This window comes from Oncorhynchus clarkii, chromosome 28 (assembly GCF_045791955.1).
Source record: "Oncorhynchus clarkii lewisi isolate Uvic-CL-2024 chromosome 28, UVic_Ocla_1.0, whole genome shotgun sequence".
In the NCBI taxonomy this organism is placed as follows: domain Eukaryota; kingdom Metazoa; phylum Chordata; class Actinopteri; order Salmoniformes; family Salmonidae; genus Oncorhynchus; species Oncorhynchus clarkii.
The window spans coordinates 3,605,128-3,623,856 of NC_092174.1; the positions used below are offsets into that span (position 1 = coordinate 3,605,128).

An 18,729-nucleotide genomic window follows, 5' to 3' on the forward strand; every position below is an offset into this window, starting at 1 on the left:
CTGTGGCGGGCTGGGCGCAGTGTACGCTAGCCAAGGTGGCCAGGTGCACGGTGTTTCCTCCGGCGCATTGGTGCGGCTGGCTTCCGAGTTGGATGTGCGCTGTGTTAAAGAAGCAGCGGCTTGGTTGGTTGTGTATCGGAGGACGCATGACTTTCAACCTTTGTCTCTCCCGAGCCCGTACGGGAGTTGTAGCGATGAGACAAGATAGTAGCTACTACAACAATTGGATACTACGAAATTGGGGAGAAAAAGGGGTAAAATTCAAAAAAAAAAAAAAAAAAAAGCCAGTGAAGAGACTTGGCAGTTGGTTCACGCATGCTTTGAGTACACCTCCTGGAAGTCCGTCTGGCCCCGCTTTGTGAATGTTGACCTGTTTAACGTCTTGCTCACATCGGCTACCGAGAGCGTGATCACACAGTCATCCAGAACATCTGGTGCTCTCATGTATGCTTCAGTGTGGCTTGACTCGAAGCGAGCACAAAAGGAATTTAGTTTGTCTGGTAGGCTCGCGTCAGTGAGCTGCTCGCAGCTGGGTTTCCCTTTGTAGTCCGTAATAGTTTTCAGGCCCTGCCACATCAGATGAGCGTCAGAGCCGGTGTAGTAGGAATCAATCTTAGTCCTGTATTGATGCTTTTCCTGTTTGCAAGACAGGAATGTCAGTGTTCTGCCATGGCCAGCAAAGAGCCCGGATCTCAATCCCATTGAGCACGTCTGGGACCTGTTGGATCGGAGGGTGAAGGCTAGGCCCATTCCCCCCAGAAATGTTCAGGAACTTGCAGGTGCCTTGGTGGAAAAGTGGGGTAACATCTCACAGCAAGAACTGGTAAATCTGGTGCCGTCCATGAGGAAGAGATGCACTGCAATACTTAATGCAGCTGGTGGCCACACCAGATACTGACTGTTACTTTTGATTTTGACCCTCCCTTTGTTCAGGGACACATTATTCAATTTCTGTTAGTCACATGTCTGTGGAACTTGTTCAGTTCACGTCTCAGTTGTTGAATCTTGTTATGTTCCTACAAATATTTACACATGTTAAGTTTGCTGAAAATAAATGCAGTTGACAGTGAGAGGACGTTTCTTTTTTTGCTGAGTTTAGCATTAGTAGAGCATGAATCAGGAAGCTATTTTAACTAGCTAGCTAGCTAACTGAGCACTTCGGTGTCCTGACATTCTCATTGATAAAAAAAAATAATCTTCATCAGATGATGACCCATTCCAGGACGTTCCTGTGAGCTTCCATATGCCCATGTTATCCTGAAATCATTTTAAGGTATGTGGGTGAATTCAGATAATTTCAGTCTGTCACTGTAGTTCATATTAGGGCTAACAATGTTAACACGGTATCTTGGTCTTTTGCACAATACATTATAGCTTAGGCAGGTTTTTTAAATAGTAGCATGCCCCCTATTTTACGGTCAACATTTCCTTCCTCCTGTAGGGCTCAGAAAGGATATGTGATGGAAGACCTGCGCCTTTTTCGCATCCAAACAAACTGAGCTTCTGAAGAACTACAGGCTCAGGCATGGACACAGTCAATCACTGCCTTGTCTCTATTAACATTTTCTTCAAAACATGGAGTCACATTTGTCCAAACAACATCCAACTGACCAGTCAGTAAGGCGAGGAGAGGTCTTCTCTTTTAGATGCGAAGTGTGCAACCCTCGCAGTTCCTCAACTTTTAGATGTGAAGTGTGCAACCCTCGCAGTTCCTCAACTTTTAGATGTAAAGTGTGCAGCCCTCGCAGTTCCTGAACTTTTAGATGTGAAGTGTACAGCCCTCGCAGTTTCTCAACTTTTAGATGTGAAGTGTCCAGCCCTCGCAGTTTCTCAACTTTTAGATGTGAAGTGTGCAGCCCTTGCAGTTTCTCAACTGAGAATGCATATATACTGTCACGCCCTGGCCATAGAGAAGTTTTTATTCTCGTTAGGCCAGGGTGTGACTAGGGTGGGAATTCTAGTTTATTTATTTCTATGTTGGTGTGGTTCCCCATCAGAGCCAGCTGTCTATCGTTGTCGCTGATTGGGGATCATATATAAGTTATTTTTCGTTTGGGTTTTGTGGGTAGTTGTTTTCTGTCTGCACCTGACAGGACTGTTTCGGTTTCCCCTTTTTGTTATTTTGTTTGAGTGTTTTGAGTATTAATTTATCATGAACACTTACCACGCTGTGTTTTGGTCCACTCCTTCATACGACGATCGTTACAGAACTACCCACAAAAAAGGACTAAGCAGCGTGTTCAAGAGGTGCAGGGATCCTGGGCCCGGGAGAAAAGAGAGTGGAGGACATCCTGGACCTGGGAGGAGGTTATGGCAGGGGACAAGACCCTGCCATGGAAACAGGTGGAAACAGCGAAAGAGGAACGGTGACGATACGAGGGGACACGGCTAGCACGGAAACCCTCGAGGCAGCTCCAAAAATATTTTTGGGGGGCACACGAGGGGAGTGGCAGAGTCAGGGTTCAGACCTGAGCCAACTCCTCGTGCTTACCGTGGGAAGTGTGTGACTGGTCAGGTACCGTGTTATGCAATGATGCGCACGGTGTCTCCAGTGCGCATTCATAGTCCGGTGCTCTCTATTCCAGCTCCCCGCATTGGCTGGGCTAGAATGGGCATCCAGCCAGGACGGATTGTGCCGGCTCAGTGCTCCTGGTCTCCAGTACACCTCCTTGGAACAGGATATCCTGCGCCGGATCTGCGCACTGTATCTCTGGTGCGTCTGCACAGCCCAGTGCGTCCTGTGCCAGCGCCCTGTATTTGCAGGGTGAAAATAAACATCCAGCCAGGACGGGTTGTGCCAGATTTACGCTCCGGCGACAGTTCCCAGTCCAGAGCTTCTGGCGACAGTTCCCAGTCCAGAGCTTCCGGCGACGTTTCACAGTCCGGAACCTCCAACGACGTTTCACAGTCCGGAACCTCCAACGACGTTTCACAGTCCGGAACCTCCAACGACGGGCCACAGTCTGGAACCTCCAACGACGGGCCACAGTCTGGAACCTCCAACGACGGGCCACAGTCCGGAACCATCCAACGACGGGCCACACTCCGGAACCTCCAACGACGGGCCACACTCCGGAACCTCCAACGACGGGTCACACTCCGGAACCTCCAACGACGGGCCACTGTCCGGAACCTCCAACGACGGGCCACAGTCCGGAACCTCCAATGACAGACCACAGTTCAGAACCTCCAACAACGGGCCATTTTTCGGTCTCTCGGTCCCAGCGTTGATGCACCTGTACTGACCTTGCCTTCTGGATGGTAGCGGGGTGAACAGGCAGTGGCTCGGGTGGTTGTTGTCCTTCATAATATTGTCTGTGACATCGGGTGCTGTAGTGTGCCCCCGGTGATGCGTTGTGCAGACCGAATCACCCTCTGGAGAGCTTTGCTGTTGTGGGTAGTGCAGTTGCCATACCAGGTGGTGATACAGCCCAACAGGATGCTCTTAATTGTGCATCTGTAAAAGTTTGTTAGGGTTTTAGGTGACAAGCGCCTTCTTCACCACACTGTCTGTATGGGTGGACCATTTCAGTTAATCCGTGATGTTTACACCGAGGAACTTTCCACCTTCTCCACTACTGTCCCGTTGATGTGGATAGGGGGGTGCTCCCTCTGCTGTTTCCTGAAGTCCACAATCATGTCCTTTGTTTTGTTGATGTTAAGTGAGAGGTTATTTTCCTGACACCACATTCCGAGTGCCCTCACCTCCTCCCTGTGGGCTGTCTCGTCGTTGTTGGTAATCAAGCCTACTGCTGTTGTGTCGTCTGCAAACTTTATGATTGATTTGGAGGCGTGCATGGCCACACAGTCATTGGTGAACAGGGAGTACAGGAGGGGGCTGAGCATGCACACTTGTGGGAGATATTGTTTCCTACCTTTACCACCTTGGGGCGGCCCGTCAGGAAGTCCAGGACCCAATTGCACAGGGCGGGGTTGAGACCCAGAGCCTCAAGCTTAATGATGAGCTTGGAGGGTACTTTGGTGTTGAATGCTGCACTATAGTCAATGAACAACATTCTTACATAGTTATTCCTCTTGTCCAGATGGGATAGGGCAATGTGCAGTGTGATGGCGATTGCATCGTCTGTGGACTTATTGGGGCAGTAAGCAAATTAAATTGCGTCTAGGGTGACAGGTAAGGTGGAGGTGATATGATCCTTGACTAGTCTCTCAAAGCACTTCATGATGACAGAAGTGATTTTATTTAGTTATTTAGTTCAGTTACCTGAACAATGGTGGCCATCTTGAAGCATGTGGGGACAGCAGTCTGGGATAGGGAGAGATTGAATATGCCCGTAAACACATCAGCTAGCTTATCTGCGCATGCTCTGAGGACGCGGCTAGGGATGCCATCTGGGCCTGCAGCCTTGCGAGGGTTAACACTTTTAAATGTCTTACTCAAGTCGGCCACGGAGAAACAGAGTCCACAGTCCTTGGTAACGGGCCGCGTCGGTGGCACTGTATTATCCTCAAAGCGGGAAAAGAAGGTGTTAAGTTTGTCTGGAAGCAAGATGTCAAGTGTCTGTGAAGTGGCTGGTTTTGCTTTTGTAGTCCGTGATTGTCTGTAGACCCTGCCACATCTGTCTCATGTCTGAGCCGTTGAATTGCGACTCCACTTTGTCTCTATATTGACATTTCACTTGTTTGATAGCCTTGCGGAGGGAGTAACTACACTGTTTGTATTCGGCCATATTCCCAGTCACCTTTCCATGGTTGAATGCGGTGGTTTGCGATTTCTGGTTAGGGTAGGTTTTAATGGTCACAGTGGGTACAACATTGTCTATACACTTCCTTATAAACTATTATTCTCTGAGACTACCCGGAACATATCCCAGCCCGCGTGATCAAAACAATCTTGAAGCATGGATTCCGATTGGTCAGACCAGCGTTGTCCTTATCACGGGTACATCCTGTTTGAGTTTCTGCCTATAGGAAGGGAGGAGCAAAATGGTGTCGTGGTCAAATTTGCCATAAGGAGGGCGGAGAAGGGCCTTGTCTGCATCGCTGAAGTTAGAGTAGCAGTGATACAGTGTTTTTCCAGCACGAGTGCTACAGTCAATATGCTGATAGAATTTAAGTTGCCTTGCTCTCATATTTGATTTGTTAAAATCCCCAGCTACAATAAATGCAGCCTCAAATCAAATCAAATGTTACAGTAACTAGTAATTGTAGAGCAGCAGTAAAATAACAATGGCGAGACTATATACAGGGGGGTACCGGTACAGAGTCAATGTGTGGTGGCACCGGTTAGTTGAGATAATATGTACATGAAGTTAGAGTTATTAAAGTGACTATGCATAGATGATGATAACAGAGAGTAGCAGCAGTGTAAAAGGGGGGGGGGGGACAATGCAAAAATGTCTAGGTGGCCATTTGATTAGATGTGCAGGAGTCTTATGGTTTGGGGGTAGAATCTGTTTAAAAGCCTCTTGGACCTAGACTTGGCGCTCCGGTACAGCTTGTCGTGTGGTAGAAGAGAGAACAGTCTATGACTAGGGTGCATGGGGTTTTTGAAATTTTTTAGGGCCTTCCTCTGACACCGCCTGTTATAGAGGTCCTTGATGGCAGGAAGCTTGGCCACAGTGATGTACTGGGCCGTACGCTCTACGCTCTGTAGTGCCTTGCGGTCGGAGGCCGAGCAGTTGCCATAACAGGCAGTGATGCAACCAGTCAGGATGCTCTCGATGATTTAGCTGTAGAACCTTTTGAGGATCTGAGGGGGAATAGGTTTTGTTGTGCCCTCTTCACAACTGTCTTGGTGTGCTTGGACCATGTTGGTTTGTTGGTGATGTGGACACCAAGGAACTTGACGCAATCAACCTGCTCCACTACAGCCCCGTCGATGAGAATGCTCGGTTGTCTTTTTCCTGTAGTCCAGAATCATCTCCTTTGTCTTGATCACGTTGAGGGAGAGGTTGTTATCCTGGCACCACACGGCCAGGTCTCTGACCTCCTCCCTATAGGCTGTCTCATCGTTGTCGGTGATCAGGCCTACCACCGTTGTGTCATCGTAAAACTTAATGATGGTGCTGGAGTCGTGCCTGGCCATGTAGTCATGAGCACAGGAGTGGACTGAGCATGTCACCCTGAGTGGCCCCTGTGTTGAGGATCAACGTGGCGGATGTGTTGTTACCTACCCTTACCACCTGGGGCAGCCCATCAGGAAGTCCAGGATCCAGTTGCAGAGGGAGGTGTTTAGTCCCATGGTCCTTAGCTTAGTGATGAGTTTTGAGGGCACTAAGGTGTTGAACGCTGAGCTGTAGTCAATGAATAGCATGCTCACATAGGTGTTCCTTTTGTCCAGGTGGGAATGGGCAGTGTGGAGTGCAATAGAGATTGCACCATCTATGCAAATTGGAGTGGGTCTAGGGTTTCTGGTATAATGGTGTTGATGTGATCCATGACCAGCCTTTCAAAGCACTTCATGGCTACAGACGTGAGTGCTACGGGTCGGTAGTCATTTAGGCAGGTTAACTTTGTGTTCTTGGGCACTGGGATTATGGTGGTCTGCTTAAAACATGTTGGTATTACAGACTCGGAAAGAGAGAGGTTGAAAATGTCAGTGAAGACACTTGCCAGTTGGTTAGCGCATGCTCGCAGTACACGTCCTGGTGATCCATCTGGCCCTGCAGCCTTGTGAATGTTTACCTGTTTAAAGGTCTTACTCACATCAGCTGCGGAGAGTGTGATCACACAGTTTTCCGAAACAGTTGGTGCTCTCATGCGTGTTTCAGTGTTATTTGCCTCGAAGCAAGCATAGACGTAGTTTAGCTCTTCTGGTAGGCTCGCGTCACTGGGCAGCTCTCGGCTGTGCTTCCCTTTGTAGTCTAATGGTTTGCAAGCCCTGCCACATCCGACGAGCGTCAGAGCCGATGTAGTATGATTCAATCTTAATCCTGTATTTACGCTTTGCCTGTTTGATGGTTCATCGGAGGGCATAGTGGGATTTCTTATCAAATTCTGGGTTAGAGGCCCGCTCCTTGAAAGTGGCAGCTCTAGCCTTTAGCTCAGTGCGGATGTTGCCTGTGATCCATGGCTTCTGGTTGGGGTATGTACGTGCGGTCACTGTGGGGACGACGTCATCGATGCACTTATTGATGAAGCCAATGACTGATGTTGTGTACTCCTCAACGCCATCGGAGGAATTTCGGAACATATTCCAGTCTGTGCTAGCAAAACTGTCCTGTAGCTTAGCATCTGCTTCATCTGACCACTTTTTTATTGATCAAGTCACTGGTGCTTCCTGCTTTAGTTTTTGCTTGTAAGCAGGAATCAGGATAGAATTATGGTCAGATTTGCCAGATGGAGGGTGAGGGAGAGCTTTGTATGCGTTCCTGTGTATGGAGTAAAGGTGATCCAGAGTTTTTCCCCTCTGGTTGCACATTTAACATGCTGATAGAAATTTGGTAAGACAGATTTAAGTTTTCCGGCATTAAAGTCCCCGGCTACTAGGAGCGCCGCCTCTGGCTGAGCATTTTCCAGCTCATCTAGTGCGGTCTTAGTGCCAGCAGCAGTCTGTTGTGGTTTGTTGACAGCTACGAAAATACAGCTTATCATGAGATACTCTACCTCAGGCGAGAAAAACCTTGAGACTTCCTTAGATATCACGTACCAGCTGTTATTTACAAAAATATATAGTCCGCCGCCCATTGTCTTACCAGACGCCGCTATTCTATCCTGCCAGTGCAGCTTATAACCAGCCAGCTGTATGTTGATAATATCGTCGTTCAGCCACTACTCTGTGAAGCATAAGATATTAGATATTTAATTACAGACATTGGTTTTATAGTTTAAATATGACTTTTATGATGTTTCTTGTGTCCTTGAGTATTTAGAAAAGTGCTAGTCCTATTTAAATAAATATTAGTATTACGGTTGCACATTTTGGGGACTATTCAGGAGGTGGAAACTTTCTGTGGGAATTAAGGGAATATATGGGAATTAACGGGAATATATGGGAATTAACGGAAATACATACAAATTAATATTAATACTATTTAAATGTAGATGTTTTTTGCATTGGATATATTACTAAAGCTTTGGTTGTCTTCCTCTCAGACTTCCATGTCTTCTCCCTGGACCTCCTCAATGTCCACCTCTTGAACATCAGACTCTGAGGCCTCGTCTTCACTGTCACTTTCCAACCTTGTTGAGGATGGCTCGTTGTCAGGCTCAAAAAGCCTCAAATTTGCCCGGATGGCCACCAATTTTTCAACCCTTGTATTGGTCAGTGTGTGTTCCCGAACAAGGACCAGTTGCGCTCTGAGGCGGTTGATGTTGGTTGGATTTGGAGGATGATGGAGGCAACAGGGGAAAGAGCCTCAGATCCACAAAGTCCCTTCTACCAGGTGGCTTATGAGATAAGTGTGTTCTTCGCCAGACTGCCAAGAACCTTGGCCTCATCCAGGCCAAGGTAGATTGCTGCTATAACTTGATGACCCTTCACATACCTAACCATTTCCTTGGCTCTCTTGTAGAGTGTATCCATTGTTTTCAGTGCCATGATGTCCTTGAGGAGCAGATTCAATGCATGAGCAGCACAGCCAATGGGTGTGATGTGAGGGTAGGACCCCTCAACTTTAGACCAAGCAGCCTTCATGCTCACAGCATTGTCTGTCACCAGAAAATACCTTCTGTGGTCCAAGGTCATTGATGACTGCCTTCAGCTCATCTGCAATGTAGAGACTAGTGTGTCTGTTGTCTCTTGTGTTTGTGCACTTGTAGAATACTGGTTGAGGGGTGGAGATTGCATAGTTAATTATTCCCATCAGAGATGATTGCAATGCAGTGCTTTCTCTATGATTTGCTTGACCTTCACTTGAACTTTATTGAACTCTGCATCCAGCAAATGAGTAGATAAAGCATGTCTGGTTGGAGGGGTGTATGCTGGGTGAAGAACATTCAGAAATCTCTTCAACTCTTCACCTCAGGATGGTAAGTTGGTGGTTGAAGATATCCCTCTAGTGGTGTGGGGGCTGTGCTTTGGCAAAGTGGGTGGGGTTATATCCTGCCTGTTTGGCCCTGTCTAGGGTTATCATCGGATGGGGCCACAGTGTCACCTGACACCTCCTGTCTAAGCCTCCAGTATTTATGCTGCAGTAGTTTATGTGTCGGGGGGCTACGGGTCAGTCTGTTATATCTGGAGTATTTCTCCTGTCTTATGCAGTGTCCTGTGTCAATTTGAGTATGCAATTTAAGTATTACTTCAACTTGATATCGAAGGAGTGCCTTTGATTTGATGCACAGGTCAGTGCGACACAACGTCGCCATAACATCACCTACAAGCGTGATCGGGCATTTCTATTGGAGAAGCCGTTTCTGGAGGTCTTTATCTACAGTGTATAGGCACTTTGATTTGGTATTGTCTGACTCTCGCAAGTGCAGTAAATTGAATGTCGATGACCCCGCCACGCTGTGCAACTCACAAGTTCCTGTTTTTCATGAACAACAAAAATCGTATTTGGATATTTTTCTTTGAAAAAATACTATTTGAATATTGGAATGTATTTGGAAATACACTTGGAAAGTATTGACATGTATTTTCAGACAGAAGTGTATTTCCAGATACAAATATTTAAATACTCCATGCATTTGTACCCCGGTCTGTTTGGTCCTCCAGGGTATTTGGAAACAAGTATTTGAAAATAGTTTCAAATAGTATTTAGTGGAAATGATTAGAAAAATACTTTCAAATACTTCAAATAGAAGTAGTTGATTTGGCCAGACAATAAGTATTTAAAATACAAATACTTAAATACGCATGTATTTGAACCAGATCTGCAAATAATTCCCAATCAACGAGAAGCTGTAACATATTAACTATTCTTTATTCACCTTTAGATAAATAATCACAGATATGTATATCACAAAAAAAGGTTATACAGTGAGGGCTAACTGTACGAAAACAGGAGTGACGTCATATTCATTGCTATACTGAACAGTTGGACTATTGTGACCCTACAGTATATAAACCAATTACATAAATTGCATATCTGATTTCTCTCCCAGCACCTTCCCAGTGATCTTAAACTTTAAAAATATAAAGTTAAATAAATACAATTTATCATAACATTTCATTCACAAATAAATAACTTCATATGTCTTTCCACTGGTTGACTTGGTTTCTTGTATATATGTAATTGCAGATATAAGGTATAAGGATATACACATTAACATTTTATGTTAGGGAGCTACAGTGTTATTTTTTTATTTTACTTTGAGAAAGCTGCATCTGCCAGTTCCCGGATCTCAGCTTCATCACAAACATCATTTTTCATGCTGGAAACTCATTGGACGTCCCATTCCAATGCTCAGAATTTCAACGTCAATTATGTTGTTTCGGCAAGAGCACAGCATGTCTTGTCAATGAACAATGTCAACACTGAGTACTCCAAAAAAATTATCACTACAGCCGCACACATACAGCCATGACACTACAAGAGAACACTAACAAGTGATGCAAGGTAACATTTATGGCTGAAATGTCAGAAAGAAAACATTTAAAGTAACACTCAAGAACAGTTAGATAGATCATAGCACTACAGATTCTTAGAAATTCCACTGCAGAGCAACAAAATCAATACAATACACTTGGTGCAGAGAAGATAAGGTAACTTTTTTTTTTCTTCAGGAGGTATTTCTCATTTTAGTTTATCTTTGAAACAGATATGGATTTACATGTGGAGATCAAGGGATTTACATGTGGAGGTCACCACACTTCCAACAAAGCACACATCAATTCGCTGCTGCTTAAAGGTTAACAAACAAAAAAAGGGTAGACCATACTATCGCATCATGCTCATGTTATTTTTCGTTATGCTCCGAGCAGGTACTAGTGTTTATCCACACTTGGTTTGTTTTTTGTTGATTGTTTGTGTCCTTTCCTCTATCAGTGACGACCTTGGTCTGTCTTGCAAACAAGGTCACAGACGGGTTAGCAGACGCTCGGCTAGACATTGTCTGGAGAACACAGGCCCCTTCACCTCCTCCACAACTCTTTTCTCCGGGCTCAGATGGTTACTCCAAGCGCTGTGTGAAGTTTTCTGGGAAGAGTCCTTTGTGGGCACTGGCCCCAAGATGTGACCATTCGCTTTCCTTGATACCTGTAAGCCAACCCGCATCCTGGAAAACATAGAGAAAGTGAGGCAAGGGGTGAATTTCATTGGCCATGGATATGTCTGTGTACTAGGCTGGTAGCTAACATAAAGCTAAACTACTCTATTTGTGTATGTGTTAGGTAGACAAGGACCCAGCTCTATTTCGGTCCTTTTACTTCCTCAAAAGCCTATCCTTTCAGTGTTCACAGATCTATGAGGCATAAGCAATACGGTTATGGCTCCACCAAGTGGATCATCGGGAATACTGTTACATGGAATCTGGTCACTGTGCTGTGGAGTGCTGTGTTAGTTTTTTTTATACCAATGATCTGAGATCCACTCTATTTTACCATATTTATGATATTCTATGGACGTGAAGTGCTCAGTATTTGTACAGGATTAATATAGCGTTTTCAGAATTTGAAAGCTGATTTAATACAGTGTGAATACAGAGTTTTTCCTCACCTGATCTTCTGCTGTAGCCGTGGGAACAACCAGAACCACGTCACCTTTCTTCAGCTCCAGCTCGTCTGAGTTTGCAGCTTCAAAGTCATGCAGAGTCTCCACCTACAGGATAGGAGTTCATAATACAGCATGAGAGTACGTGTGGGTGTGCATCCAAGTGTGTGTTGATAACGGTATACAACAAAATACAGTTATTCTATTTTGAGTGTTGCCAGTTTCACACTATAGGGCCAAACCTAGCAAAGCCCAGGTGTACTATGAATCCACCATAGTCGCTGCTGGAAAGACCAACTGAAAAGAAAATATCCTACCTAGCCAGCACAGTACAATTCGGGTCAGCCTTTTTGTGTGAATCAGGGAGGTCTTGTGGGTGTTTGTGTGCGTGTGTGTGAGAGGGCAAGAGTGAGAGGGAGACTGACACAAAAAAGGAGTATAATGGGTTAGTGTGTGTGTGTGTGTGTGGACCATTGAAAACCTTGTAAAGGAAGCCAGGAGGGAGTCCTGGTGGGCCGTCGGAGGTGGTGATGTCTTTGGCCGTCTGGGTGTCCGCTGTCACTCCGTTGTCGCTGATGGTCGTTGGGGAAATGTCAATAATGTCGCGGTCATCGTCACCTTCGTTGCTGGAGGCTGGCTCAATCACCACTGAGGGAATAGGCATCTTCTCCTGGTGAGGAAAGAAACCCGTTAACGAGACACAATAACACACACAAATCCACACATTTATACATGCTAAAACGTAGGCATACAAGCAGTTAACATATTCTTCAAGAAATAAATAGAATGATTTTCACACCACAGATCCACATAGTTTCGAAACATGGTTTCATTGGATTAATATGTTGACATTTCAGTGTCTATTTTCATGAATACCATCCATGTTTACATCAATGGCTACAGTACATCCCAATAGTTCTAAAAAAGCTTCCTTTCCTTCATGACCATTCATCACAAACATGATGACCTTGTGTAAACAACATGGTGGCAACCAAACCTCGAAGGTCATCAAGGAAAGTCGGTGAGGGATCAGGGGACATGACCAAGAGAAATTCTGGGCCCCAATTATATTTTTTCGTTGTATACTGACATACCGGTAAGATATTTAAAGTTTGCACCAACATTTTGTAACATTAACTTTTAAAAACATAATATGCAAAGGGAGTGGAGCTGTCCAAGGCAGCTAACAATAAGATAAAATAGGGGTGGGTAAGTTCAACAGCCGTGATGATGACCACCAAAAAAGTCAACAGCCCTAATGACAAGCAGTATTCTAGTCATCAGCGGATGTTCTCATCCTGTACAATGGCGCCGGAGGTGATGGCTGACGTTTTACGGTCCCCTAACCAATTATGCTATTGTGTGTGTTTTTTCGCGTTATTTGTAACTTACTTTTTTGTACATAATGTTTCTGCCACTGTCTCTTATGACCGAAAAGAGCTTCTAAACATAAGGACAGCGATTACTTACCTCGTACTGGAAGAAGTTTTTTTCTTTAACGAGTCGGACGCAAAGGATTTACTTCAGACACCCGACAAAGCCTAAATCCCCGTCATTCACAGTAGAAAGAGACAGAGATATCAGGGACGTAGGTCGGGGACCCTTCTAAAGATATGATGGCGACTGGGTAATCTGCCTTTACCATTGGTCCTATTAGCCAACGTACAATCATTGTATAATAAAATAGCCGAACTACGATCACGTACATCCTACCAACGGGACATTAAAAACGGTAATATCTTATGTTTCACCGATTCGTGGCTGAACGACAACATGGATAACACAGCTGGTGAGTTTTACGCTGCATCTGGTAAGACAAGGGTTGGCGGGCAATGTATATTTGTAAACAGCTGGTGCACAAAATCTAATAGTAAGGAATTCTCTAGGTTTTATTCACCGGCGTTAGACTATTTCATGATAAGCTGTAGACCACACTATTTACCAAGAGAGTTTTGATCTACAGTTGAAGTCAGAAGTTTACATACACCTTAGCCAAATACATTTAAACTCAGTTTTTCACAATTCCTGACATTTAATCCCAATAAAAATTCCCTGTCTTAGTGGTGATCCTAACTGACCTTTATTTTAAGAATGTGAAATGTCGGAAAAATAGTAGACAGAATTAATTATTTCAGCTTTTATTTCTTTCATCACATTCCCAGTGGGTCAGAAGTTTACATACACTCAATTAGTATTTGGTAGCATTGCCTTTAAATTGTTCAACTTGGGTCAAAAGTTTCGGGTAGCCTTCCAAAAGCTTCCCACAATAAGTTGGGTGAATTTTTGCCCATTCCTCGTGTGTGATCATGCTCGCCATAGCCAATGTGAGTAAGACCTTTAAACAGGTCAACAGTCACAAGGCCACAAGGCCAGACGGATTACGTGTACTCCGAGCATACACTGACCAACTGGCAAGTGTCTTCACTGACATTTTCAACCTGTCCCTGACCGAGTCTGTAATACCAACATGTTTCAAGCAGACCACTAAAGACCCTGTGCCCAAGAACACCAAGGTAACCTGCCAAAATGACTAGCACCCGTAGCACTCACGTCTGTAGCCATGAAGTGCTTTGAAAGGCTGGTCATCGCTCACATCAACACCATTATCCCAGAAACCCTAGACCCACTCCAATTTGCATACCGCCCCAACAGATTCACAGATGATGCAATCTCCATTGTACTCCACATTGCCCTTTCCCACCTGGACAAAAGGAACACCTATGTGAGAATGCTGTTCATTGACTACCGCTCCGCATTCAACACCATAGTGCCCTCAAAGCTCATCAATAAGCTAAGGACCCTGGGACTGAACACCCCCCTCCGCAACTGGATCCTGGATTTCCTGACGGGCCGCCCCGAGGTGGTAAGGGTAGGTAACAACATTTGCCACACTGATCCTCAACATGGGGGCCTCTCGGGTAAGTGCTCTGTCCCCTCCTGTACTCCCTGTTCACTCATGACTGCATGGCTAGGCATGACTCCAACACCATCATTAAGTTTTCCGATGACACAACAGTGGTAGACCTGATCACCGACAACGATGAGACAGCCAATAGGGAGGTCAGAGACCTAACAGTGTGGTGTCAGGATAACAACCTCTCCCTCAACGTGATCAAGACAAAGGAGATGATTGTGGACTACAGGAAAAGGAGGACCGAGTACACCCCCATTCTCATCGACGGGGCTGTAGTGGAGCAGGTTGAGAGCTTTAAGTTCCTTGCTGTCTACATCACCAACAAACTATCATGGTCCAAACACAACCAAGACAGTCGTGAAGAGGGCACGGCAAAGCCTATTGCCCCTCAGGAGACTGAAAAGATTTGGCATGGGTTCTCAGATCCTCAAAAAGTTATACAGCTGCACCATCGAGAGCATCCTGACTGTTTGCATCACTGCCTTGTACAGCAACTGCTCGGCCTCCGACCGCAAGGCACTACAGAGGGTAGTGCGAACGGCCCAGTATATCACTGGGGCCAAGCTTCCTGCCATCCAGGATCTCTATACCAGGCATTGTCAGAGGAAGGCCCTAAAAATGGTCAAAGACTCCAGCCCTAGTCATAGACTGTTCTCTCTGCTACCGCACGGAAAGCGGTACCGGAGGGTCAAGTCAAGGTCCAAAAGGTTTCTTAACAGCTTCTACCCCCAAGCCATAAGACTCCTGAACAGCTAATGAAATGATTACCCAGACTATTTTCATTGTGACCCCCCTCTTTTACTCTGCTGCTTCTCTCTGTTTATTATCTATACATAGTCTCTTTAACTCTACCTACATGTACATATTTCCTCAATTACCTCGACTAACCGGTGTCCCCGCACATTGACTCTGTACCGGCAGCCCTGTATATAGCCTCTCTTTAATTATTTGTAATTATTATAATTTTTTAAAAACGTATCTATTTTTTACTTAACCAACAATGCAGTTTTAAGAAAAATAATGTTAAGGGCTTGTAAGTAAGCATTTCACTGTAAGGTCTACCTACACCTGTTGTAATCGGCACATGTGACAAATTCAATTACTTGATTTGATCAACGAGTCAGAGCATCTCAGCGCATGATGACAAATGAGTTTGCTCTTATTCTTATACCGTTTGAAAATATGGGGGATTATTCCTTTCTATGGTATTCAGAAAAGAGGCATTTATAAAGGTGGGAATAGATTCCCACTCAAATGGAATTAGATTGTCATCAATCTACATGTGCGTATAGCGTTTGATAGGAAATTTTCAATTTTCAACAAATACAGTATGGAAGTGATCACCACAAACGAATACACAGTAAAAAATAAATAAATAAATAATAATAAATAATAATAACAATAAACACCAGTGCAAAAAGGTGACAACATTATTTTACAGTTCAGAATGTGAGAAGTTTGGGAGATTTTTGGTATTTTCTCTACTGCTCAAAGACTACTTGAAACTAGGCAAGTTATGTACATCTGTCTCCTAATCATTCATACCATTTATCGGTCTGTACATAAGACCGTCAGATCACAATATTGATTTTAATCCAAAAAGTCTGGATGTTACAATTCTTCTGGCACGGGGAAAATGTAACAGTAGCTGGGGTCAAATGTCAAATAAAACAATCATATAAACTCACTTAACTTAAAAAAAAACATTCAAGTTTATGAATTATCATATCACAGACATACAGTATGGAATGATTTTGCAATAAATATAAGTATTTCTATGTACGTAACCAATATTTACCGTAACAACCCCATTCGGTTCCGCTCAAAACATCTTGAATAGTCTGATGTTGCACAGGTCATATCTGTTTTAAATTATTTGGCACTCTACAGAACCCCAAGGCTATTTTAAGTTAGTATTTGTATAATTAATACGATCTTAATGTAAAATCCCTTGTTTTCAACATTTGGCTGCTTGTATTACAATTGCACCCCAACCCTAGCAGCCATGACAAAACATTATGTGTCTAGCAAGAGACACGAATAGTGACACTTGTCAGTGTTAAGCCAACATATAGTGATGAATTATTGGACATTAATGCCCAGGAGAGTAGAAAAACATATACAGGTTGTGGAAAAAATGACTTTCACCCCTAAAAACCTAAATGTTCAAACAAGGTAATAGTGAGATGTTTGACTGAACAATTTCAAGCAGGGAGACAACTTAAACATTGGCATATACTGTTTCATCACACTAGCTTGTTTCTGTTTGAAAAAATTAAATGTGATATCAAATATTTAGAGCATAGATAGGTTGGTTATTTAGCAACAAAACCAACGCGTGCGCAACTATAGGGCAAAACAGACGGGGTTGGCTTAGGTTGTTGACAACTTGTAAACTATATTTCGTCTCCAATGTTATTGTTGGTTAGCTAGCTAATGCATTTTTTTGCCATATTAGCATAGACGTGACATCAGTCAAGACACCTCAAAACAAGACATAGTATCAAGAACAAGATACAACTAGCTGGAAAGAGCCACCTACGATTCCCCACACGGCAGCTTCTTGTCATTGTTGCTATCTGGCCATCCAGAATCACAACATACAGACTTCTGCCATTGGAGTGTACGCATCGTTTCAGTGACGTTGCCAGCTAACCCGTCTATAACGACACGGAAAACATAATTGTATCAGAACTGCTATTTGAATTTTGAATTTAAGGGTTAAAGTTATAACCTGTATAACCTGTATAAAAGACACCTGTCCACACACTCAATCATAATAACAATGTATGTATGAACAAACAGGATCTGGAAGAATTACACAAGGTAAATAACACACCATAGAAAATACACTTACTTCAAACATCGTAATCTACTATCTTTCCAAATCATCATCTCCCACTGGGCACTGATGTCATTTCAACGTCTACTCCATGTTGGTTCAATGTAATTTCATTGAAATGACATGGAAACAACGTTGATCCAAGCAGTGTGTGCCCAGTGGACTAGGTCTTTGATAGTGCTACTGGTGTAACACCCACACTTGTAAACCGACTTGCTACTGTTTGTTTCAAGTAATGTCATGTGAAAAGGAGGCTTTTGATAGAAAATATTAACAGCAAAAAGCTTGTTTTCGATGTGTGAAAACAGTATCCTATAAAGGAGATCCGTTTTGAGGACAAGTCTGATACCAAGCTTGTAGATGATATATTCATAATGTTGAGCATTGTGCAGCAATCCGGATAAAATGCTGCTGCAACATTTCCATCATTCAGTAACACTTTACCTAACCTTCAAATTATATAGCAGGTAATTTTGTTGCGCAACAAACTTAAATAAAAGTACATCTCACAGATCAGGTAGCGGAAATCAGATGCCACAACATTTTGCGACGTTCGCTTTGTCATGTTTGCAGTATGTCATCATAATGATCACATTATGTAGGCAGATTCAAATAAAGTGTTAGCAATAATGCTGGCACCGGTATCAGATACATCCCCACGATGAGGATAACGGGGATGCAACTTTCAGTAGTCAGTTTGCTACCAGTGTCTTCCTGAGGAGAACCTTTAGCATCCACAGGTGCCTACAGTTCAGACAAAGAGATGTTATTGATGCAGACCAACCACCATAAGGCTACGGATCAAAAAAAGAGTTAAGACAAGTGCCTGTTCTCCATTACAAAGTACAATGTCTGTTCTTCACCAAATAGTTATCCATCTGAACGCTCAGTAAAGTTGCAACCTCCTACATAAGAAAACAACGAAAATAACTTTCAAATATTTTGTCATGGCGGTGTTAAGGCAGCATTCACAAGAAATGTGAGTTCTGATTATTGCAGTTGTTTGTGGTTCAGCAACAATTAATGACAGTTCACGATACTAAATGGGAAGCAATTACGTAACGTCTACCGTGGAATGGGGGGCAATAAAAAAGAAGCAAAGTGAACAATTGAAAAGCAATTTAAAACATTCGACTGACATCTGCCTATAGCAAATGCATATACATTTTAGTTGTCAGTAGAAACATTTATTGCGATGCGATCATGGTTGTGGTATTCCCATTTTCTTTGTGGATTAACTGTCGCCTTGTTTGTTTGACTTTGTTTGGTATAGCCCTTTTGCAATAGCCCTTTTGTTTAATTTCGGAATAGTTAAACACCCACACCAGTAGAAATCCACTTTTTTCGAGCTGAGAGACGATGGCCAGAGCTTACCCAGGTTGTTGCACATCGATTTAAGACAATAAGTCATAATTTTT

The 18,729-nt window shown here is 43.8% G+C and overlaps 1 protein-coding gene across 11 annotated transcripts in view; it reads right to left on the reverse strand.

Moving 5' to 3' along the window:
• Positions 1 to 9,806: 9,806 nt before the first annotated feature.
• Positions 9,807 to 18,729, reverse strand: part of LOC139387434 (amphiphysin) — a 138,506-nt gene continuing 129,583 nt past the window's right edge. For all 11 annotated transcript variants that reach the window (XM_071133596.1, XM_071133606.1, XM_071133600.1 and 8 more), the window contains 3 exons: positions 12,037 to 12,225; positions 11,562 to 11,663; positions 9,807 to 11,121 (listed from right to left, as the gene is read on the reverse strand). In XM_071133596.1, coding sequence (XP_070989697.1) covers positions 11,017 to 11,121; positions 11,562 to 11,663; positions 12,037 to 12,225 — 396 coding nt within the window. In that variant the 3' untranslated portion in view covers positions 9,807 to 11,016. The remainder of the gene's footprint in view (positions 11,122 to 11,561; positions 11,664 to 12,036; positions 12,226 to 18,729) is intronic.